Raw genomic sequence first — 24,911 nt, 5'->3', positions numbered from 1 at the left:
AAATAGATTCTCTTGACTTCAAAGCAATTCAAGCATTGTAAATGTTTTAAATATAGTCAAGCTGCCATCATCTGAACTCAGACTTGCAACCTAATCTATTTGGGAATGAAAAGCTTACTTAAAAGTAATCTACCGTTGCCCTATAATTTTGGAGCAACCTGAAATCAAGGCTTGGAATTACTAATTAAATTAGGTCCTATTTATGCCAGAGTCCCAATTATTTATTTGTCTAAACAGTTTTTAAAATATGTTCATCTAGAACATTCAATTCAGTTCAGGCACTCAGTTGTGTCCAACTCTTTGGGACACCATGAACTGTAGCACGCCAGGCCTCCCTGTCCATCACCAAGGCCAGGAGTTCACTCAAACTCATATCCATTGAGTTGGGGATGCCATCCAACCATCTCATCCTCTGTCGTCCCCTTCTCCTCCTGCCCTCAATCTTTCCCAGCATCAGGGTCTTTTCAAATGAGTCAGCTCTTCGCATCAGGTGGCCAAAGTATTGGAGTTTCAGCTTCCACATCAGTCCTTCCAATGAACACCCAGGACTGATCTCCTTTAGGATGGACTGGTTGGATCTCCTTGCAGTTTAATATAATTGTTCCAATATCACTCATAAGTGTGTGAAGTATCTGTATAATTGATATTAACTGGTAAATCACCACAGAATACATAAAACCCTAAAAAAAATTATTCTAGATTTCAAATTGTCTAACAAATAATGACAAGCTGATGCATTTGTCAAATCTTGCCCAAGTGGGTATGTACAACATACAAAATTCAAATACAAGATAACTTCCTACAATCAAGTGCTTTTCAAATATAAAAAAGATGGAGTGAACATAAAAGCTATAATATTCTCAAAATACAAGTTTGGAAAATAGAAGGTTGCCCTTTTAGACTGAAACTTAACAGTGAACACATATGAAAGATACCATATATTATCTTGCCAACTATATCTACACACAACAATATTTCAAAAATTATTTTTAATTACAAATAAATATATTGTCACAGTCTGTAAATTATTTTGAGCTCTGTAGGTAGAGAAACATATTACAAAAGTTTCTTAAAGTAAAAGATGATAGCCTATGTTTGGTATGCATAGTTTTTAATGCTATGTTCAAAGCTATAAGGCTCTGTCAAGTATTTTCTGTAGTTTGTCAATGACAAAGGAAGATCCTCTATGGCGAAATCAAATAGCTAAAGGTTTTAGTTTGTTCAGAATTTAATAGCATCTGCCATATGGGGCTTCCCTGATGCTCATATGGTAAAGCGTCTGCCTGCAATGTGGGAGACCTGGGTTCAATCCCTGGGTCAGGAAGATACCCTGAAGAAGGAAATGTCAACCCACTTCAGTAGTCTTGCCTGGAAAATTCCATGGATGGAGGAGCCTAGTAGGCTACAGTCCATGGGGAAGCAAAGAGTCGGACATGACTGAGCGACTTCACTTTCTTTCTTTCTTATACAGTAACTGAAAATATTCTATGGAAATAGATTCGATTGTTTCATTTAAACAGCACAAGTTGGATTAATCAGATCTAGTTAACTCATTACCACAAACGTATTTTAATGTAAGTTCTAATGGAGTAATATACTTGAATGATTTTTTAAAATTTATTTTTAATTGAAGGGTAATTGCTTTATAGTATTATGTTAGTATCTACCAAAGATCAACATCAATCAGCCATATGTCTACCCATGTCGCCTCCCACTTGAAATGAATGATTCTTTAAATACATTGCTGTATTTCACAAACTTACCTTTTGCCATTCAGTTATGACCAACCTAGATAGCATATTGAAAAGCAGAGATTTTACTTTGCCGACAAAGGTCCGTCTAGTCAAGGCTATGGTTTTTCCAGTGGTCATGTATGGATGTGAGAGTTGGACTGTGAAGAAAGCTGAGTCCTGAAGAATTGATGCTTTAGAACTGTGGTGTTGGAGAAGACTCTTGAGAGTCCCTTGGACTGCAAGGAGATCCAACCAGTCCATCCAAAGGAAATCAGTCCTGGGTGTTCGTTGGAAGGACTGATGTTGAAGCTGAAACTCCAATACTTTGGCCACCTCATGCGAAGAGTTGACTCATTGGAAAAGACCCTGATGATGGGAGGGATTAAGGGCAGGAGGAGAAGGGGACGACAGAGGATGAGATGGCTGGATGGCATCACCGACTCAATGGGCATGAGTCTGAGTGAACTCTAGGAGTTGGTGATGGACAAGGAGGCCTGGTGTGCTGTGATTCATGGGGTCGCAAAAAGTCAGACACGACTGAGTGACTGAACTGAACTGAACTGAAGCATCAAGGACACAAACACATATTTTCTAAAACTGAGTCCTTCAATTCAGAATGTATTACTATTGGAGTTTTAGTTTTACCACAACGGCCTCCTAATCTTATATTGTATATCTTGTAAATGTATACCTTCCTTCCTAAGGCAATCTAGATGAAAGCTTCTTCATAATTTGAAAATAACAACTTTTTACTACTGGAGTATCTGTGGTGCTATCTCTAAAAAAGGCAGATTGTTTTTCTTACCTATGAGCTTATCAAACAATTAATCCTAAATTATCTATCTCTTATGTTTTCAGTTATACCTCATCCCTTTAAGCAGCAGTCTCTCACAAATCTGTTTATCAGGCACTAAATTCACCTCCCAAAGCAAAATTGAAGACTCTTACTCCTTATACATTCACACACACGCATATAAAAGAAAGAAACACTACTTTCTTCTCATTTTTGGATCTCCATTCCAATCTGGATTTATCCTTTCACTGCTCCTGTCTTTTCTGTCATCACATCACAACTTCTAAGTGACATTTGCCAAGTTGATAATTTTTAACTTCTTGAAACATCCATTTCTAAAATGTCTCTATTACCAAACCCTTTTGCTTTTCTTTTAACCTCTCCCCCAATTCCTTTTAGTCCCTATTACTTTATTTTCCATTTTCTAATGTCTCGATGTTGGGAATTCCCCAGGTCTTGATTCTGTATTCTATTCTCTTCTTCTGACACAATCTCTCCAGGTGATCTCATGTGTTCCCAGGACAATAATTTTGATCTAAATGGACTGCTGTTTTTATGGTTTCACTTCAGTATCTGCTCTGAATTCCAGACCCGCCTCTCTGACTTCTTGGAGTATATGGGCTGTGGAGCCACACCGCCAGAGTTAATGTTCTGGTCCTGACATTTACTGTGTGTCTGAAGCAAGTTACTTAACCTCTCTGTGTCTTGCTGTGCTGTGCTCAGTAGCTCAGTCAATTCCCACTCTTTGAAACCCCCATGAATGGTAGCCCACCAGACTCCTCTGTCCAAAGAATTTTCCAGGCAAAAATATTGGAGCAGGGGTTGCCATTTTCTACTTCAGGGGATGTTCCTGTCCTAAGGATCAAACCCATGTCTCTTGAACCTCCTGCATTGACAGGTGGACTCTTTACTACCACACCACCTGGAAAGCCCCTCTCTGTCTTCAGTGTCTCAATTTTACAAGGATTATTATAAGAGCTTATTTATTTCTCCTAAAGATCGAATGAGGTAGTATATATGCTGCTGCTGCGAAGTCGCTTCAGTCATGTCCGACTCTGTGCGACCTCATAGACCGCAGCCCACCAGGCTCCTCTGTCCACGGGATTCTCTTGACAAGAATACTGGAGTGGGTTGCCATTTCCTTCTCCAGAGTTAGTATGTATAAAGTACTTAAAATAGTTCCTGATACAAAAGTTGAGAAAATGAAAGGAATCTAGGGTCCAGTGCCTAGGGCTCAGCAGCTTCAATGCCAGAACTAGTTCAATCCCTGGTCAGGGAACTAAGATCCTACATGCTACATGGTGTGGCCAAAAATAAATTAATAAAATTTTTTAAAATGAATTATGCTGTGTCACATATACCTGAAACAACACACTTGAATTCTAGGTGTTTTCCATTACAGCTTCCCCATTTCAATAAATGACCCCATCTTTTCATTGGTGCACCTCTTCTCTTTTCTCCCTCTAACCCTATTATCTAAATGGGAAAGTACCTGTGTTAAATACAAATCAAAACATTTCTCTCCACTGTAAACACCCGTCAAGAGTTTCCCATCACACTTTTAATAAATTCAAACTCCTGTGCATGTCCCAGGTAGTGCAAGTGGTAAAGAATCCGCCTTCCAATGCAGGAGACTTAAGAGACATGGGTTCAATCCCTGGGTCAGGAAGATGCCCTGGAGAAGGAAATGGCAATCCACTCCAGTATTTCTTGCCTGTAAAATTCCATGAACAAAGGAGCCTGGCAGGCTACACTCCATAGGCTTGCAAAGAGTAAGACATGACTAAGCACACACGTAAAATGTCCCTGCATATCCTGACCCCTTGTACCTCCTCTCCCACAAATCATACATATACACACTATCATATACACACCACATTAACACATATAAAGATGTCCTCATCAATGGCTGGATCCTTCCAGTACACTGGATTACAAATAAATGTCTCTGAGAGAGGCTGATGAACCCATTGTTCCCATTGTTATTGCCCAGATTTGTTTCCTCCAAGTCCCTTACCCCGTGTTACACATGTGGACATTATGTTTTCTCAGTCAATGTATGCCTCCCATATCAAACTGTAAGCTCCATTAGGCCAGGGCCTAATTGGTTTATCCACCTTTAGGTATACTAAGCCCTTGGTACAACATAGGCATTTAATGACTATTTCCTGTAGGAATGCATGTAAGAATAAATGAGTGAATTCATCCTTTTCTAGTAGCTTATTTCAGAAAAGTTAGCCTGGTTTTTCAGGATCCTTTTTATTATTTATAAATTTATAAATTTATTATTATTTATTATTTATAAGCAAAAAATCATGTTGCTACAGTTTATGTAAAGAACAAATTACATTTGTGTCTCGTGAGCACCTTAAATTGCCCAATTTTATTATGTTGTTTGATTGAGCCATCTTTTGTAGCTTTTAGGGGAACTCAAAGATAGGTTTAGTCATTGTACAATTCAGGTCTTCAAAACCATTTCATATATGAATTTTATCTTCTACAACATTTCTGAAAGAATCTTTATTACAGACACATTGGATAGCCTCTTTCAACTTCCATTCTTCCCTCCTTCCAATTGGAAAAATTGGAATGCAAAAAAAAAAAAAACAAAAAACTGTCTTCTGGACTCCCTTGCAGCATAATAAATTTTATTATTTAGATGCTCCTATAGGAGACTGAAAAAAGGCAGGAATGCTTTTGCAAACAAGGCCACTTTAATGTGAGTGAGTGGCTGAGTCTGGCCTCAACACTTTCAGTATCTAGTCTGTGGGTGTGGAAAGACAGGCCTCGAGGCAGCTTTGAAGAACAAAGCAGTTTCTTGGCCAAGAGATAATCTTTGCTGCTCCATAATCCAATGTAGTCTCTTGATACCAATTTTTCCTGTCCTTACAACAATTTTTTGTGCATCCAGTTCCCTGTACATAACCCCTACCGCTTGTATTAACTAGAGTGGTACGTATATCTAGCACTTAGTGAAACTGAAAGTGAAGTCGCTCAGTCGTGCCCAGCTCTTTGAGACCCCATGGATATTAGCCTGCACCAAGCTCCTCCGCCCATGGGATTTTCAAGGCAAGAGTAGTGGAGTGGATTGCCATTTCCTTCTCCAATCTAGCACTTAAGCCTGATACAAACATAAGGAAGATTTTAAGTTTTTACTTCCTTTCGTCTTTGCTTTTTTAAAAATAGTATTTCTTCAGGGTGAAACACATCTCATAACATTGTAAAAATATATTGGTGATTTTTTTTTTCATTTCAATTGATATTTTTAGAATGACATATTTGGATTTTTTCACTGTGGACAATTTCAAATATATGCAAACAAGAACTTATTATACTAAATCCCAATGTATCAGTTATCCAGTTTCAATTCATGGACTAGCAACTTTATCTCCTATAAAATCCCACCTATCTTTTCCCTAATAGATCACTAACAAAGTGTGATTTACCAGTTTCAAGCATTAGAAGCTCTTTTATGAAACAGAACTTAAGCCTTAAATTCATTTGCATCTATATAATAGTAAAATATAAATGTAATAAAATAAAATAATAATATAACGTATAAATATGCTCTATAATCATACTAATATGAAAGTTAATAGAAATATAAAAAAATACTGTGATAAAACCCATATATTAAATAAGCATCTAGGCATATTTCACATCTTGCAGATTTGCTACTATTTGGGACTAGAATAATGCTATCAGATGTTCTGCTGTGTTCTTCTAACTATTTTAGGAAAAAATAACATACGAATTGCAGCTTTTTAAGATTTTAGGTTATTCTCAATTTCTCTTGTTATCTCTAGAAATTTTTACTATTTTAATAATTAGCTTCAAACTGGCTGTTTTTAAAGCATATTTCTCTCTCACGAAAATATAGTTGGAAAATTATTAAACTCTGAAAAGAAACATGGGCTTCCCTGGTGGCTCAGACAGTAAAGAATCCACCTGCAATGTGGGAGACCTGGGTTGGCAACCCACTCCAGTATTCTTGCCTGGAGAATCCCTATGGACAGAGGAGACTGGCAGGCTATAGTCCATGCGGTTGCAAAGAGTCAGACACAACTGAGTGACTAAGAACAGCACAGAACAAAAAGAAACATGAATTGGAGATCAACACTAATTGAATATCTCTGTCTGTCTCTCTCTCTCTCTCTCTCATACACACACATACAAACACAATTTTGAGTATGTAGAAGTTGTGTTAGTGCTCGGTTGCTCAGTCATGTCTGACTCTGTCATCCCATGGACTGTAGCCCACCAGCTCCTCTGTCCATGGAATTTTCTAGGCAAGGATATTGGAGCAGGTTGTGATTTCCTCTTACAGGGCATCTTCTCAACCCACGGATTGAACTTGGGTTTCCTGGGTCTCCTGCACTGGCAGGAGGATTCTTTCCCACTAAGCACCTGGGAAGCCATTTGGAAGTTAAGATCGTGCAAACAAATAACTTGTGCATATTTTAATCAGGAATTTGAACTGATTGGTAAAAGCCAATAGTATTTCATGTAATTAAATGTAAAAATGACATATAAACAAACTGAAAAATGATTCCAGGGACAAGCTTGATTTTTCCACACTTGCTGAGCAGCCCTCCCCAGATATGCTGTGCAGTCACCCAGTTCAGACCTTGCTTCAATGGATGAGCACTGGCCTTGCAGGTAAGGACACTGGCATAATTAGTTCTCTTGCCAGTGGTGTACAATCGCACTCTGACATGACTGCTGTGCTAATAACACAGGTCTCCTAGTAGCAGAGACGTATCGGATTTTCCCATCACTCTCTGAACAGAAAAGTGTGGTGCCTTTCCCTTCAAAAACAAAATTCAAATCAAAACTACCACCATATACACACCATTGCATTTTGCCGAAAGCATTTTTCAGGATTTTGCTTTTTCACACCTGTGATAAAGACTTTGACAATTCTAATTCAAAACTTCCCTCTGCAAACACTTCAGTAAAACTGATGGCCCAGGTAAAACCGTGTTTCTCTTTAGCACTCAATCATATAGCTGTCACAGATACAGTGATCCAAGCAATCAACTCTCAGTATCATCATGTGGTAAGAACTGTGTTTTCCCTTTCTTATGATAATGTTAGGGCAAGTACACTGATTGAAACCACCCACCCTGGCCAGGCACCATAGTAACCATTTGCTTGAGTTATTTTACAACAGGAGGTTCTGGTAAGGAACAGGGAACTAATAAGGCTCCACAAACCGGAAGAGTTCGGGAAAGGTCAAAAGGAAACACCACATGTCCAACCATCTCCCAGAATCCTTCTCTCTGGCATCCATCTTGACTGAACAAGGCGTGTACCACCAGGAAGGACTTGAGTCAGAATGATTGGCTAAGGACAACCAGGAAACTAATCCCATCACCATAAAACCCGAGACTGCAAGCCATGTGGCAGAGCAGTTCTCCTGGGTTCCCTTACCCTACTGCTCTCCACCCGGGTCCCCTTTCCCAATAAAATCTCTTGCTTTGTCAGCACATGTGTCTCCTCGGACAATTCATTTCCCAGTGTTAGACAAGAGCCCAGTTTCGGGCCCTGGAAGGGGTCCCCCTTCCTGCAAGATGCACATTTCACTAGAAGAATAAAGAATGCTTTAAACAAAGCAAGATAAATGAATGTTCAATAATAAAATTAATATAATAATAATAATAATAATTGAAGTTCAAAGTATTGGCAGTCAAGTCCCCAAATCAGAGAACACATGACTATCTCTTCCTGGATTATTTCATAAGCCAAGCAGTCATGTATTTTACAACATTTTACCCTACTTATAGCACGATTTTCTGTAATTTCTATTTACTACTTATTTACTACTTACCAAGAGTAATCCATGTCTAGTTTGTCATCCTATGATCTCCTTTTTCTCCTTTACCACATTCTATTCCCAACCAACGCTGTTATTTCCTAAGAGAAGTCTTCACTAATGGCATCCAGCCCAGTCTACTCTCCCAACACCATGTCCTACCTTGGAGCTCTCTTCAATTTCACCTTCATTTAAGCTTACCTACTGACTCATTTTCAATGGCATTGTTTTCAGCTTATTATCACACAGGGAAGATCAGGAAATCTCATTTGCTTTGTGTTAATATAGCTCAGAGGAATTCGTTTGCTACCCCATGCACAAAGGCCCTAAGAGATTTGCATTTTAATAGAGGACAATTCTTTCATAATTCAAAGAAATGGAGTTTCTCTAATGGTGGAATTTCAAGCATCACTGACAGTAGTGGAGGAAATATTTGGGGTGAAAATACTTACACCAAACAATAATGGTTGGGACTACTATCTTTTTCACCTAGATTTAAGCTTAACTTGAATAAAAGCAGATATTCATGTTTGAACAAGAGCAAAAGCAGAACTAAATTTAAAGCAAAAATCTACACTGTTGAACAACACTATTTCTTAATGGAATGCATTATTATCTTTGTGTTCTTCACTTCTCATCTTTGCAAAGTTATACTATGTAGCTCTTCTCAGTTTCATTATGTCTTGACAAAGATGGCCTTAAAGTTCTCCTCAGCTTCACTAAACTTAGGCACCTTCTGGTCCTTAGGCTCCTGACCTTTCTTTTCTCGCAGCATTTACTTTAGAAAATTTGTAATTGTAAATTTTTTCTCTGCTTTTTCAAGACATAAATCTTCTTAAAAGCCTTCTTTTAGTTTTACAACCTAGAGTGCTTTTTTCAGAGATGTGGAAGCCACTTCTTTGAAATATAATCATCAAGAAAGATAGTGCATCCATCTCCAGGTTCTGTGGGAGGGTAGGAACCTAATTCCCTTGGGAGCCTTGCTCCAAGTTGCAGAAGTACTCTCTTGACTTGAAAATAAGAAAAAGTTCACTCTGCTTCTGAGTAAGCTCAATCAGCAAACACAGATGGCTTACAATCCTCCCACCCTTTTCCAGCTCTTAAAATCTCTCTTGCTTTGGTTTCAGTGAGACAGACTTCAGAATGATTTCTGCTCTCCTATCTATTTAACCTTGTACTAAGAATTTTTTGCTTTGACATCCTGTACATGGACAGATTCAAGTAACTATATTAAATCTGTTTACACTGCCTCAAGATTCCATCATTAACGAGCATCCTGATATAATCCAAGGAAGCAAAGAAAGTACAATACCTTTTCTTTTCACATCCATGGCAGTTTCCTTCTCAGTTTTCATTTTGACATCTTCTTTGTCTGGCAGTAAAATGAGAAAATTATAAACATCTGTTTGCTAAGTCTGCTAAGTCGCTTCAGTCATGTCCGACTCTGTGTGACCCCAGACATGGCAGCCTACCAGGCTCCTCTGTCCCTGGGATTCTCCAGGCAAGAACACTGGAGTGGGTTGCCATTGCACTGCCTTCTCCAGTGCATAAGAGTGAAAAGTGAAAGTGAAGTCGCTCAGTCGTGTCCAACTCTTTGCGACCCCACGGACTGCAGCCCACCAGGCTCCTCCATCCATGGGATTTTTCCAGGCAAGAGTACTGGAGTGGGTTGCCATTGCTTTCTCCTATTTCAGGGCACATTTTACTGCTATTAACATCCAATTCATCTTGTATACAGTGATTCTAAATTAGAGTCAATAGTCACGTCAAATATGAGTGAACTAGCACCACTGTAACAGAACAGTAGTTTGTGTGTGCTTTCCTTTCAGGGAAGGAACACGTTTTCACTAAGTCAAAGAAATAATCTCTCATGATTGTACGGATATTAGATAACATTGTTAATTATGATATAATCCAACAGTTTTTCTAAAGGATATTAAAAGGGGTATATTGAATGTTCTCTGGGTTATCAGGCCACCATAAGCATGTCAAAAGCTCAGAAAAGTCTTGAGATCACTTGGGACTTCAGATGCACTATTTGAAAATGCAAATAATGCATTCAAAAAGAACAAAATAGCAAACCAATCAACTAGTTTCTTTCGCATATATTCAATAATTTGCTCTTTTGATAGACCATTTTATTAAACTAAATTGAATAGTAATAGTGACATATATATAATCAAGAAAAATAATGAAGTAGAATTGAGTATCATTACTAAGGAAGGAAAAAAATAATCAGTAACAGATTTTAGTAGGGAATGGAATGCAAAAGTAGGAAGTCAAGAAACACCTGGAGTAACAGGCAAATTTGGCCTTGGAATATGGAATGAAGCAGGGCAAAGGCTAATAGAATTTTGCCAAGAGAACGCACTGGTCATAGCAAGCACCCTCTTCCAACAACACAAGAGAAGACTCTACACATGGACATCACCAGATGGTCAAAAACGAAATTAGATTGATTATATTCTTTGCACCCAAAGATGGAGAAGCTGTATACAGTCAGAAAAAAACAAGACTAGGAGCTGACTGTGGCTCAGATCGTGAACTCCTTCTTGCCAAATTCAGACTTAAACTGAAGAAAGTAGGGAAAACGACTAGACCATTCAGGTATGACCTAAATCAAATCCCTTATGAGTATACATTGGAAGTGAGAAATAGATTTAAGGGCCTAGATCTGATAGATAGAGTGCCTGATGAACTATGGACGGAGGTTCATGACATTGTACAGGAGACAGGGATCAAGACCATCCCCATGGAAAAGAAATGCGAAAATGCAAAATGGCTGTCTGGGGAGGCCTTACAAATAGCTGTGAAAAGAAGTGAAAAGCAAAGGAGAAAAGGAAAGATATAAACATCTGAATGCAGAGTTCCAAAGAATAGCAAGGAGAGATAAGACAGCCTTCCTCAGCAATCAATGCAAAGAAATAAAGGAAAACAACAGAATGGGAAAGACTAGAGATCTCTTCAAGAAAACTGTAGATACCAGGGGAACATTTCATGCAAAGATGTGCTCGATAAAGGACAGAAATGGTATGGACCTAACAGAAGCAGAAGATATTAAGAAGAGGTGGCAAGAACACAGAAGAACTGTACAAAAAAGATCTTCATGACCCAGATAATCACAATGGTAGCCAGACATCCTGGAATGTGAAGTCAAGTAGGCCTTAGAAGCATCACTACAAACAAAGCTAATGGAGGTGATGGAATTCCAGTTGAGCTATTCCAAATCCTGAAAGATGATGCTGTGAAAGGGCTGCACTCAATATGCCAGCAAATTTGGAAAACTCAGCAGTGGCCACAGGACTGGAAAAGGTCAGTTTTCATTCCAATCCCAAAGAAAGGCAATGCCAAAGAATGCTCAAACTACCACACAGTTGCACTCATCTCACATGCTAGTAAAGTAATGCTCAAAATTCTCCAAGCCAGGCTTCAGCAATATGTGAACCATGAACTTCCTGATGTTCAAGCTGGTTTTAGAAAAGGCAGAGGAATCAGAGATCAAATTGCCAACATGCGCTGGGTCATGGAAAAAGCAAGAGAGTTCCAGAAAAACATCTATTTTTGCTTTATTGACTATGCCAAAGCCTTTGACTGTGTGGATCACAATAAACTGTGGAAAATTCTGAAAGAGATGGGAATACCAGACTATCTGATCTGCCTCTTGAGAAATTTGTATGCAGGTCAGGAAGCAAAAGTTAGAACTGGACATGGAACAACAGACTGGTTCCAAATAGGAAAAGGAGTTCGTCAAGGCTGTATATTGTCACCCTGTTTATTTAACTTATATGCAGAGTACATCATGAGAAATGCTGGACTGGAAGAAACACAAGCTGGAATCAAGATTGACGGGAGAAATACCAATAACCTCAGATATGCAGATGACATCACCCTTATGGCAGAAAGTGAAGAGGAACTCAAAAGCCTCTTGATGAAAGTGAAAGAGGAGAGTGAAAAAGTTGGCTTAAAGCTCAACATTCAGAAAACGAAGATCATGGCATCCGGTCCCATCTCTTCATGGGAAATAGATGGGGAAACAGTGGAAACTTTGTCAGATTTTATTTTTTGGGGCTCCAAAATCACTGAAGATGGTGACTGCAGCCATGAAATTAAAAGATGCTTACTCTTTGGAAGAAAAGTTATGACCAACCTAGATAGCATATTCAAAAGCAAAGACATTACTTTGCCAACAAAGGTCCGTCTAGTCAAAGCTATGGTTTTTCCAGTGGTCATGTATGGATGTGAGAGTTGGACTGTGAAGAAAGCTGAGTCCCGAAGAATTGATGCTTTTGAACTGTGGTGTTGGAGAAGACTCTTGAGAGTCCCTTGGACTGCAAGGAGATCCAACCAGTCCATTCTGAAGGAGATCAGCCCTGGGTGTTCTTTGGAAGGGATGATGCTAAAGCTGAGACTCCAGTACTTTGGCCACCTCATGTGAAGAGTTGACTCATTGGAAAAGACTCTGATGCTGGGAGGGATTGGGGGCAGGAGGAGAAGGGGACTACAGAGGATGAGATGGCTGGATGGCATCACCGACTCAATGGATGTGAGTTTGAGTGAACACCGGGAGTTGGTGATGGACATGGAGGCCTGGTGTGCTGCAATTCATGGGGTCGCAAAGAGTGGGACACGACTGAGCGATTGAACTGACTGACTGAACTGACTGAACACATTTTAAGAATGTTTAGGCTTGAATTTTCTTTTAAAAATTATCAATCTCAACTTCATTTGGAATATTTATATTTGTTTGTTAAGGACAATAACTAAAATTGTTAAGGGAATTTCTTTCCTAGAAAGAACAGCTTTAACAGTAACATTACAAATGAATACTAATTAAGTTATGTTAGCTTTAAAACTGGAGAAGGCAATGGCAACCCACTCCAGTACTCTTGCCTGGAAAATCCCATGGAAGGAGGAGCCTGGTAGGCTGCAGTCCATGGGGTCGCTAAAAGTTAGACACGACTGAGCAACTTCATTTTCACTTTTCACTTCTCACTTCCATGCATTGGAGAAGGAAATGGCAACCCACTCCAGTGTTCTTGCCTGGAGAATCCCAGGGATGGAAGAGTCTGGTGGACTGCCATCTATGGGGTCGCACAGAGTCGGACACGACTGAAGCGACTTAGCAGCAGCAGCAGCTTTAAAATTGCTTACCTTTCTTTTTTGTTTCAGAAGTCACGTTCTTCTCAGCTTTCTTCTTTTCTTCTTCTTTTTCTAGAGAAGAAATTTAAAATATTCCCTTTAGGAAAATATAGTACAAAAGGAAAATCAAGTTTTGAATAAAGAATTACTGTTAAAGTTAATTCTGCCTCCAGATAGTTTTGTGACTTTGAGCAAGTGATTTAATCTCACTAAGCCTTATTTTTCTCTTTTGTAAAATAACAGTACTTCCTTTAAAGTTAGATAATGTTTACAAAACATTCTGCACAGTGGCTGGCTGACAGCAAGTGCATGCAATGGTAGGCTGCTAATATTCTTTACAAAAAGTGAAAAAGATAGTTCAAGCTTTCTGAACCAAACAGTTGTTTGTCTAGTGCCTAAAATAAGATATTAATACTGGAAATTAAAATATAATTTCAGAGGAATGATTTTGCAGGTAGGCTAAAAGAATTACTTTTTGTGTTCATATGTTCAGTCTCCTTAGAAATAATACATTAGGCCATTGTGTGTGTGTTAGTCGCTCAGTTGTGTCTGACTCTTTGCGACCCCATGGACTGTAGCTCACCAGGCTCTTCTGTCCATGGAATTCTCCAGGCAAGGATACTGGGGTGGGTAGCTGTTCCCTTCTCCAGGGGATCTTTCCAACCCAGGGATTGAACCCAAGTCTCCTGCATTGTGGGCAAATTCTTTACTGCCTGAGTCACCAGGGAGGCCCACAATAGGCCATTAATGATATCTATTTTGATTTTACTGTTTTTCAAATCTGCCTCTTGTCAACAGACATTTGGAGTCTGGTGACATTTGTCTGGCACTGTACTGGGGACATAAGTTCCAGTGGCCTTTCTGAGTGGCTCTATCAATCCGTGTGCTCAGACTGTCTTTTCACCCAGAGGTTGCAGTAAATCTGACTGACACACAGAGTGGTTTGACACTTTGTGGGGCCTCTAGACTTCTTCATGGGGGATTTGTCTTTCAGAGATCTGAGAAAATTTTGGTCTGAGGGGCAGAAGGAAACTCAAATGGTGGCCAGTGATAGCCATGCAACAACTAGACATCCCTGGACACTCTTCTGGTAAGTGCTCTCATTTCAGATGACAAAGTCATGTAGAAGTACACAGTTGTTAAAATGGAATATTCAGTACTTTTAGGTGTGAGGCAGCTGTAAGCACAGTTAATGTCGGAAACTGACTGATTTTTATCTTCAGTTAGTAGTGCGATTTACCTTATATTTGAAATACCTTTCTGTTTGTAATTTGTCTCCTCAAGTATAAATTCCAGGCATTCAAAGATTTTTATTACCCAGAACTATTATGAGATTGTTACTATGCTGAAGAAACTCAATGTGTAGTTCTAGTATGAATGCTTAAGTTGCCTACTAATGACTGCATCTTATTAAATACAGGAATTAATTCATTCCCTTAGGTATAGAGATTTTTTACCTACAAGATCAAACACAACCCTTTCTTTCAATGTCAGACGTATAATTTATAAAGAACCTCTTTTCATGACTCTTAGAGATAAGTTAGTGTGGTAGGGAGAAATATATTCACACTCTGTCTAAATGTATCTACAGCGTACCATTACAGCTCATCTAATCAGAAGTAGAAAGTCAGGAAGTCAGATTTTGATAGTTCTAGAGTCAGAAATAAACCAAGTGAATTCTACTTTGCTTTTTCCTAAAGGTTTATCCATATTAAATATGTAAATCATGTTTAAAATTCTGAATAAATATACTTTTGATTTAAGTATCAGTACTTTCAGCTTCTCTGGAGGAAATTTTATGTTGTAGGAAATTTTTCATCTTATCTAAATAGATACATATGCCAGACAATTGAATTGGCATTTGCTAATAAACATTACCATCGGATGCCACATGTCAGAAAAGGAGTTAATTAACACAGAGACTAACTGTAAATATTTCTTAGCCTAACTTAAAAATCAATGCCATAGTCATGATAAATACAGGATAAGATCACATGATAAGATCACAATTTAGTATCCAACTTAGTATCTGAGTCTCTAAGTTTCATAATGTAGATGAATAAATATTTTATTAAAAAGTTCATGATAATTAGTTCATCTTATATTAAACTTGGGAATGAAAGTAGGTATTTGAGGCTATAAGATGAAAGACATTCTTTTCATTTTTTTTTAAAGAGAATTACTTTGTGTAATAAATTCTACCCTTTACATTAATATAGCTGGGATTTTATTGTGGTGATACAGTATCCTTGCTTTAGTTCAGATTGATTAATGCTTCCATTATACACTCTTCCTGTGATTATGGCCATACACTGAAAGAGTCGTGAATAAGAACAGAAATCCACAAAAAGCAGGTATAAATAATGTACTTTAATAACATTTTTATGAATTAGACCTTTAAGCTGTCATTATGGGACTTACTTTATTCATGGTTAATTTATTTAAAATATCAACTTCTGAAGATCCCTGCATTTCTTCAAGTACTACCATCTATTCTCTATGTGATCTGGCAGCAGAGAAATTAAATTTTTCATTTATAAAAGGTACAACAATTTAATTATCTCCTTCTTGGATATAAAAGTAATCCATGTTTCTTACATGAAGACTCTCCTTCCCTTGACATTTTTCTCCTTCAGTAGTCAACAATCCTCCTTTCTTTCCACCTGACTATGCACCCACATATCCAATTTACTCCTCATGCTCTCCTCCAATTTGTTTGCTGTTTTGTTAGTAACAGCTAGAGAAGAGTTAGGACATTTTATATCATGGGTTCTCAGAGGGTTCGCAATTGAGTGTGTCCATAGAGTGTGAACTTATCAGTATAGTGCCTTTCTCTGACAAAGTGTCATAGGCTGGGAAATGATGGCTCTATCTGGTAGGGATCACAGGAAAGACTGGCTGAGAGAGAAATTCTGTCCACAATAAGCAGCTCTGAGCCACAAGTATGTTATTAGTTTCTGCATAAATTAACATCAGATGAAAGAAAAATTAAATGACTTACTTTTTACTTCCTAAGCCCTTACAATGGGCTTTTCTCTTGCTTTTAAATGTTTTTATGCCATCTCAAAGCCAGAGAATGCACAATAGTTAATTATAATTGTAAAGCTTTTGAAGATGCCTGTTCCTAGCAAAACGAGCAAACAAATGCAAATGCTTCATTTTCATCTTATGTTTTGTTCTTCCCCCTCATGCCTTTCTTGTGTAGAGATTATCCAAAATTTACATGCTTTTGTAACTCTCTGTGGCCAGGATTGATGTATTCTTGGTCCCAGTTAAGTAAATAAGGACGTGCTTCTTTCATAACAATGCATTCCAACACAGCTCTTCACCGTCACCTTGTTTGTTTAGAGTGGCAGAGGTTGACCTGGAGCCCCGGTCACAGTACATCACGGAAAACGTCACAGAAACAGATAAGTTCAATTACACCAATGACTATCAGAGCTTTCCATTGTTATCTACAGAGAGGAATGAAACACGAGACAATGGGAGGGTGCTAGCACCGGTGACTTTGGTCTGAATTCTGTCTCTGATCCCTTCTGGTTGTGACATTGCAACGTGCTCTGACACACGGAATTTCATTTACCTCATTTGAAAAATGGAACTAGTAAAATCTACCTTGCCAACTTATTGTGAAGAAACTGAGCCAAAGTGCTTGGACAAGAGTGGACGTTCCAAAAGAATAATGATAGCATATATTACTATATTTTTGAAACAATCAAAATCTGACTACATAAAATCTTCAGTTTTTCTAAGTGCGACATTTGTTGATCTGAGTAAATGCACATTAATTCTTATTTTTCTGTGTTGAGGGAGGCTATATCAAGAATATTATATATTGTGAAACTTTAAGAAAAAAATAGGAATTAACATGTTATAAAGGGGCATTGTGTTGGAATGAAGTGGATTCCAGTTATTCTATAAATAGTAGTTTCTGCATAATGAAATTGTAAGCAAATCTTCTGTCTTCAACCATAAAAGGCAGAGGGAATGAGTAGCATATACTCAAGTCTCTCTTCATTTGTCTATTCCTTTATTTCTCCAAAGGAAGTATGTCTCATCTTGCATCTATTTCCTAATTTTTCTGAGAACAGTTAACTCAAAAAGCTTTCAATTTGTAAATAGCTGCTTATGTTATCCCATTGCTATGGCTTAAAATATTTTAAGGCTAGAGAAAAGTCCATTTTTAAGTCTTAACGAATATGTTTATGTTTATATGTATGCATTATATATTAATACATATATAAGTGTATATAAAGTCATATGATAATAAGGGTCAGAAAAAATACAAAGCTAGGTTAGAGGATTAGAGTATGAGGGAATGGGAAGTGGCTTTTTTTTTTTTTTACGAGGAACAGGGTTATACATTTTTGAATGAGCACCATTTGAAAAGATACTTGAACAAAAGCAGGCTCCTAGGGAGAAGAATCTTCCTGCAGAGGCAACATATGTGCCAAGATCTTCAAAGAGGAGCATTCTAGCTATATTCAAAGAAGAGCATGGAGACCAGAGTGGCTGAAGCGGCAGATGTAGGAGGAGAATGGGAAGAGAAATGGTCAGAGATGTAGCTGGGACAATCACATCGAATCTTGTTCACAATAAGAATTTTCCATTTTATTGTAAGTAAGGTAGGAAGTCACTGACAGGTTTCAAGCAGAGTAACTGTATTGTGATGAGTTATGTTTTAAGAGGAATTTTGGCTGCTGCTGAGTGATGGGTGTCAAGTGCCCCACTAGATTGTGTGACCATGTTGCAATGAAGACTAAGAAAGTAAAAGGATTCAGTAATAATACTCTTCTTCATTTTTTCCTTTTTTTTCCCCAAAAATTGCCTTCAAATTTTATCTGGGACTCTTGAAGGAATGCAACATTATAGGCACATGGTGGGAGTACCTCTCTTTACATTGTAACTAGGTTACTTTAATAGCAAAACTCTTCACTTGAGTTATATGGAGTAAACTAAACTGGCTTTTCAGAACCAGAATCCAGTCTTTCCCTTGACTTTTCCTTTAGTGAATGCTGAATTTTTCTTGCAAGTCAGTTTTTCTCATTATCAGCTACTAACAACAATTCACAACCAGAAATTCTAGAGCATTTTCCAGTGACTGCCCAGAGCCTTTACATAAACAGTTGGTTTATGTCAACAAATCAACAAATGATCAGGTAACCTTAAGTCAAACCCTTTGCCAGGGTTTGAATTTTAAACTATTCCTACGAGGAATTTTGGGTATGATACTAACAAGGGATAAAGTTTACAGTTAAAACATGGATTTAGGGGCATTATGGGTGGAGACAGGGTGGCTCAGATTGTAAAAAATCTGCCTGCAATGTGGGAGACGTGGGTTCAATCCCTGGGTCAGGAAGATACCCTGGAGAAGGGAATGGCTAACCACTCCAGTATTCTTACCTGGAAAATTTCACGGACAGAGGATCCTGGTGGGCTATAGCCCATGGGGTTGCAAAGAGTTGGACCTGACTGAGAGACTAACACTTCACTTTCATTAAGGGACGTAGTTCACTTCAGTTAAGTTCAGTTGTTCAGTTCTGTCCGACTCTTTGCAACCCCATGGACTGTGGCATACCGGGCTTCCCTGTCCATCACCAACTCCCAAAGTCCACCCAAACCCACGTCCATTGAGTTGGTGATGCCATCCAGCCATCTCATCCTCTGTCGTCCCCTTCTTTCCTGCCTTCAATCTTTCCCAGTATCAGGGTCTTTTCAAATGAGTCAGCTCTTTGTATCAGGTGGCCAAAATATTGGAGTTTCAGCTTCAGCATCAGTCCTTCCAATGAATATTCAGGACTGATTTCCTTTAGGATGAACTGGTTGGATCTCCTTGCAGTCCAAGGGACTCTCAAGAGTCTTCTCCAACACCACAGTTCAAAAGCATCAACTCTTCGGCACTCAGCTTTCTTTATAGTCCAACTCTCACATCCATACATGACCACTGGAAAAACCATAGCCTTGACTAGATGGACCTTTTTTGGCAAAGTAATATTTCTGCTTTTTAATACACTGTCTAGGTTGGTCATAACTTTTCTTCCAAGGAGCAATTATCTTTTAATTTCATGGCTGCAATCACCATCCGCAGTGATTTTGAAGCCCAGAAAAATAAAGTCAGCCACTGTTTCCCCATCTATTTGCCATGAAGTGATGGGACTGGATGCCATGATCTTAGTTTTCTGAATGTTGAGCTTTAAGCCAACTTTTTCACTCTCCTCTTTCACTTCCATCAAGAGGTTCTTTAGTTCTGCTTCACTTTCTGCCATAAGGGTGGTATCATCTGCATATCTGAGGTTATTGATATTTCTCCCGGCAATCTTGATTCCAGTTTGTGCTTCATCCAGTCCAGCATTTCTCATGATGTACTCTACATATAAGGGAGGCAGCAGAGGCCCAAATCCAAGAGCACCACGTGAAAGTGCAAAAGCTGCTCCTGGGACAATGGTATGTGAATTCTGAGATGAGTATGCAAGAGTTACTCTCAATGCCAGCCGAAGGAGGTGCCTGCTGAGTGCCTACTCCTGTCCAGTAGGTAAAGGCTGACAACTCTTTGTGAAACAGTACCATTCATGAAGTAGATGTCCAGAGGAATCCAGAGCTAATTAGTGTAAATCCAAACATTTTCAAGATACCAGATTATGTACACTTCTTTAAGCTTCAAAAAAGACTGTCGAAACGTGTTCTCCACGTTGCAAGGAACAGCCAATTCTGACTCCGTGATGGATATGTTTCTTTGATTTTAACCTTTGCTTTTTGTTGCTTTTACTATTGTAGTCATACATAATGCCCTGCCTCAGGGAATTCTACCCCTCTGCCTGATTACTAAACTAAAAGTGCCCTTGTTCAGCCTTTGTTCAGCTCATAGGAAGATAATCTGACCCTGTTATTGTTGTTCAGTCGCTAAGTCCTGTTGGACGTTTTGCGATTTCATGGACTCCAGCATGCCAGGCTTCTCTATGCTCCACTATCTCTCAGAGTTTGCTGAAATTCATTTCCATTGAGTCAGTGATGCCATTAATCATCTCACTCTTTGCTGCCCCCTTCTTTTGCCTTCAATCTTTCTCAGCATCAGGGTCTTTTCCAATGAGTTGGTTCTACCCATCAGGTGGCTGAAATATTGGAACTTCAGCATCAGTCCTTCCAATGAGTATTCAGGGTGGATTTCCTTTAGGATTGACTGGTTTGATCTCCTTGCTGTCCAAAAGACTCTCAAGAGTCTTCTCCAGCACCATAATTCAAAAATATCAATTCTTAGGTGCTTAGTCTTCTATATGGTCCAACTCTCATATCAGTACATGACTACTGGAAAAACCTAGCTTTGACTATATGGATCTCTGTTGGCAAAGTGATGTCTCTGCTTTTTAATATGCTGTCTGACCCTGCTCACCTGTGAATGGCTCCAAGAGTAAAGAGGTTATCACATCCCCTCCCTGAGGTTGGCCATTCCAGGAGATATTTGCAAAATAATGGCCTTTTACTTTACTTCCTCAACTTCTCTTGTTCTCTGTTCTATAAAAGAACCTGGCATCCAGACCCTGACAAGATGGTTATTTTGAGACATTAGTCTGCTATCTTCTCAATCAGCTGGCTTTCCAAATAAAGTTGTATTCCTTGCCTCAATATCTTGTCTCTCAGGTTTATTGGCTTGTTGTGCGGTGAGCAGACTGTGCTTGGACTCGGTAACATAAATAGTTATTTTATATGATCAGAACAAGGCCAAAATATTGTGTTAGTTTGGTTTAATGAAACTGATTTTAAGGTGATATAAAATTACACTGCAGTAGAATACTATAATAGAATATAGCACATGACCTTATATGTGTTAGAATATATACTTAGTTCTCAGATGAAAGTCTACATATCCTTTATGAGATAAATCGGGCTCAGGAAAGATGAGTAACTTGCCCAAATTCGCAAATCATGTAAGTGACACAACAAGGATTTAAAACTAAGGATCATTGAAAACTCTGTTCTTTCCCCTACAACGTGGAATATGAAGTTTGCAGTAGACTTACTCTAACAAAAAATTACAAATGAACTAAGGTGTGGGCAGAAAAGAAGTGCCAGCTTCTAACCTATCTTTGTGAAACTTGTCTTTCAGATCTCTCACATCCAAAGTTCTCTGACATAATGACAATTTTTTTGTTTCTGAATTTAGTATGCAAAAGAGAATGCAAAGGGAAAGATTATTTGATATATTTCAAATTGCAAAAAAGTTTGTTAATTAAACTTCCCATTTGAAATGGATAAAGTAGATTGCGCCCAAACCTTTCAAAAATGAAAAAAAAAACTTTATAAACAATAAAACAATTGCATTATTTTTGAATGGATTATGTTTATATAGATAAAGATTGCCACATCTGTTCTTTTTCCTTCTGGTATTTATTTTTCCTCTCAATGCTTTTACATTCTGGGAAGCAAATGCTCAATTAAAGTTTATTGAGTCCTAGACTCAAGTGAGAAGCTCTCCATCCACACCCTCATCTCTGAATAGCTTCAAAGAGAGTATTTTGCATTTTCTTTTTTGTTCTTTTTTATTTATTTATTTTCTTGGTGCTACAATTATTTGAAGTTTATCTAAAAACTTTTTAACCCTTTTAAAATATAGTTTTTATGCAGAATCATTGCTTGCTGAAGATATTTTAGTATAAATTTTCTAATGCATCTTTCTACAAGGGTAAGGAAAATATAAGATCCATTTCTAGTAACCGTCAATTTTCAAAATCATATTATTTACATATAATTACCTTTTCCATATTTTTATCTATATACATTTCCTACATTTGTCTGTAGCTGGAAATGAATTGCAAAAGTACTTTGTTGCATTTAAAATGTCAAAAATACCTAAAACATCAGAGAATTGAGTTTTTCCTGTATGTGACTAAATTATTGATATTTAAGAAAAAAGTTGGTTATCATTTAAAACCAAAGTATAAATTACTCTAAAGTATTATTTCAAAGATATGGCCATTTTTATAACAGGTCCTTGAGAATTTAGCTTTTCAGTTACTAAATAAATTAGAAAGACTCAATAGTTATTTTGAAATAAAATTTGACTTTAACATTACCAAAAGTTACTGGTATATTGGGCACATTTATAAGTGTGATTTTTAATTAAAGCCTTTTAATTATTGACATTAAGCTTAATGCATGAAAGTGAAAGTCGATCAGTTGTGTCCAACTCTTTGTGACCCCATGGACGTCCATAGAATTCTCTAGGCCAGAATACTGGAGTGGGTAGCTTTTCCCTTCTCCAGTGGATCTTCCCAACCCAGGGATCGAGCCCAAATCTGGCGCATTGCAGGCGGATTCTTTACCAGCTGAGCCACAAGGGAAGCCCAAGAATACTGGAGTGGGTTACCTATCCCTTCTCCAGCAGATCTTTCTGACGCAGGAACTGAACCAGAGTCTCCTGCATTGCAGGTGGATTCTTTACCAACTGAGCTATCAGGGAAGCCCAAGCTTAATACATATCAATATTTATAAAGGAAATAAGTGCCCCTTCAACGAATACAACTTTTCTAGTTGTAATTGTTATAATATATGGAATTCAACTTTATTTCAAATGATAGACCACATAAGTTTCATCATCGTTCATAAATTATACCAAACCATTAATGCAATTTTGGTCTTCTTCCTAATATAAGGAAGGTCTAGTCTAGTAGATCAAATTTTTTTACACAAAATTCTTACATAATTTAAGCGAGTATCTGTCACCATTTATCATGTGAACAATTGCCAAGACTTCTTACTCCATTTGGGTAAAACAGACCTGGCTTTAACAGTGCAGCCACTTTTTCCATCAGTACTAGAGAGAATGAATAATCTCAACGGGGATTCTAAGAAGTTTATAAAACAGAAAGAAACATTTAGGTTAAGCTGAAACAAATAGCAAATAAATGTTTTATGATGAAAAAATGGTACTTATAAACTAGAGCTTTGGAGGGACCTGGCTTTTTCTTGTAAAATGCTTTCTGAGAGAAATTTGCTGGCACAAGAAGGTTCCAATTAAAATTTCATAATAAGGAAGCTATAAAAATCACACTCACTCTTATTCACAAAACTTCTCATCCCTAATTTTCTCTTTGGTCAAAATATAGGGGAAAAATCTAGTCTTAATATCAGCATGAAAGTTATGAAAGATCTCTGAGCCAAAAAGCTGGCCTTCATCAACAGAAAGCCCCTTACTCTTCCCTGATTCTTGGTTGTCATCTCTTGATTTTTTGATTTTTTATTCTGGGGATCTCCAGAATAAAAATATTGCTACTGGACTGTCAAATCAGATGACATTCCTTGCTATACTGACAGATGTATAGGGGAAGAAAAACATAACTTCTTTATCTTATTATGGGTAAAGTTAATGATTTTCCCAAAGAGTATTTTTAATCAATAATGGGAAATCAAGACTATTATAACAAGATGGAAAAGTTTTAACTCTGGAGATGCAAGTTTCTTAAGAATATTTAATGTGTACTAAAAGACAAACCTAAGGAGCATATTAAAAAGCAGAGATATCACTTTGCCTACAAAGGTCCATATAGTCAAAGCTATGGTTTTTCCAGTAGCCATGTATGGATGTGAGAGTTAGACCATATAGAAGGCTGAGTGCCCAAGAATTGATGTTTTCAAACTGGTGCTGGAGAAGACTCTTGAGAATCCCTTGGACAGCAAGGAATTCAAACCAGTCAATTCTAAAGGAAATCGACTCTGAATACTCACTGGAAGGACTGATGCTAAAGTTGAAGCTCCAATGTTTTGGCCACCTGATGGTGAAGAGCCGACTCATTGGAAAAGATCCTGATACTGGGAAAGACTGAGAGCAGGAAGAGAATGGGGGCGGCAAAGGACGAAATGGTTGGATAGCATCATCCACTCAATGGACATGAGTTTGAGCAAATTTCAGGAGACAGTGAATGACAGGGAAGCCTGGCATGCTGCAGTCCATGGGGTTGCAAAGAGTCGGACAACTGAGAAATTGAACAACAATAAAAAATGCAGATTTGTATTTCATGAAAGTGAAAGTGAAGTCGCTCAGTCATGTCCAACTCTTTGCAACCCCATGCACTATAGCCTGCCAGATTCTTCCATTCATAGTATTTTCCAGGCAAGAATACTGGAGTGGTTGCCATTTCCTTCTCCAGGGGATCTTTTCAACTCAGGGATTGAACCCAGGTCTCCTGCATTGCAGGCAGACTCCTTACCATCTGAGCCATTAGGCTGCTGCTGCTGCTGCTGCTAAGTCACTTCAGTCGTGTCCGACTATGTGCGACCCCATAGACAGCAGCCCACCAGGCCCCGCCGTCCCTGGGATTCTCCAGGCAAGAACACTGGAGTGGGTTGCCATTTCCTCCTCCAATGCATGAAAGTGAAGAGTGAAAGTGAAGTCGCTTAGTCATGTCAGACTCTTAGCAATCCCATGGACTGCAGCCTA

The 24,911-nt window shown here is 38.3% G+C and overlaps 1 protein-coding gene and 1 long non-coding RNA gene across 51 annotated transcripts in view; one reads left to right on the top strand and one right to left on the bottom strand.

The window, feature by feature from the left end:
* Positions 1 to 24,911, bottom strand: part of TRDN (triadin) — a 415,136-nt gene that overhangs the window by 187,095 nt on the left and 203,130 nt on the right. For all 50 annotated transcript variants that reach the window (XM_061427426.1, XM_061427397.1, XM_061427384.1 and 47 more), the window contains 2 exons: positions 13,493 to 13,552; positions 9,654 to 9,713 (listed from right to left, as the gene is read on the bottom strand). In XM_061427426.1, coding sequence (XP_061283410.1) covers positions 9,654 to 9,713; positions 13,493 to 13,552 — 120 coding nt within the window. The remainder of the gene's footprint in view (positions 1 to 9,653; positions 9,714 to 13,492; positions 13,553 to 24,911) is intronic.
* LOC133253763 (uncharacterized) overlaps positions 14,318 to 24,911 on the top strand; it is a 56,240-nt gene continuing 45,646 nt past the window's right edge. Inside the window, exon 1 of the long non-coding RNA XR_009738418.1 lies at positions 14,318 to 14,570. This is a non-coding gene — a long non-coding RNA (uncharacterized LOC133253763). The remainder of the gene's footprint in view (positions 14,571 to 24,911) is intronic.

The sequence above is a fragment of the Bos javanicus genome, chromosome 9, assembly GCF_032452875.1.
Source record: "Bos javanicus breed banteng chromosome 9, ARS-OSU_banteng_1.0, whole genome shotgun sequence".
Classification (NCBI taxonomy): Eukaryota; Metazoa; Chordata; class Mammalia; order Artiodactyla; family Bovidae; genus Bos; species Bos javanicus.
The sequence above is the reverse complement of the archived record's forward strand: the minus strand, read 5'-3'. Positions and strand labels throughout refer to the sequence as shown.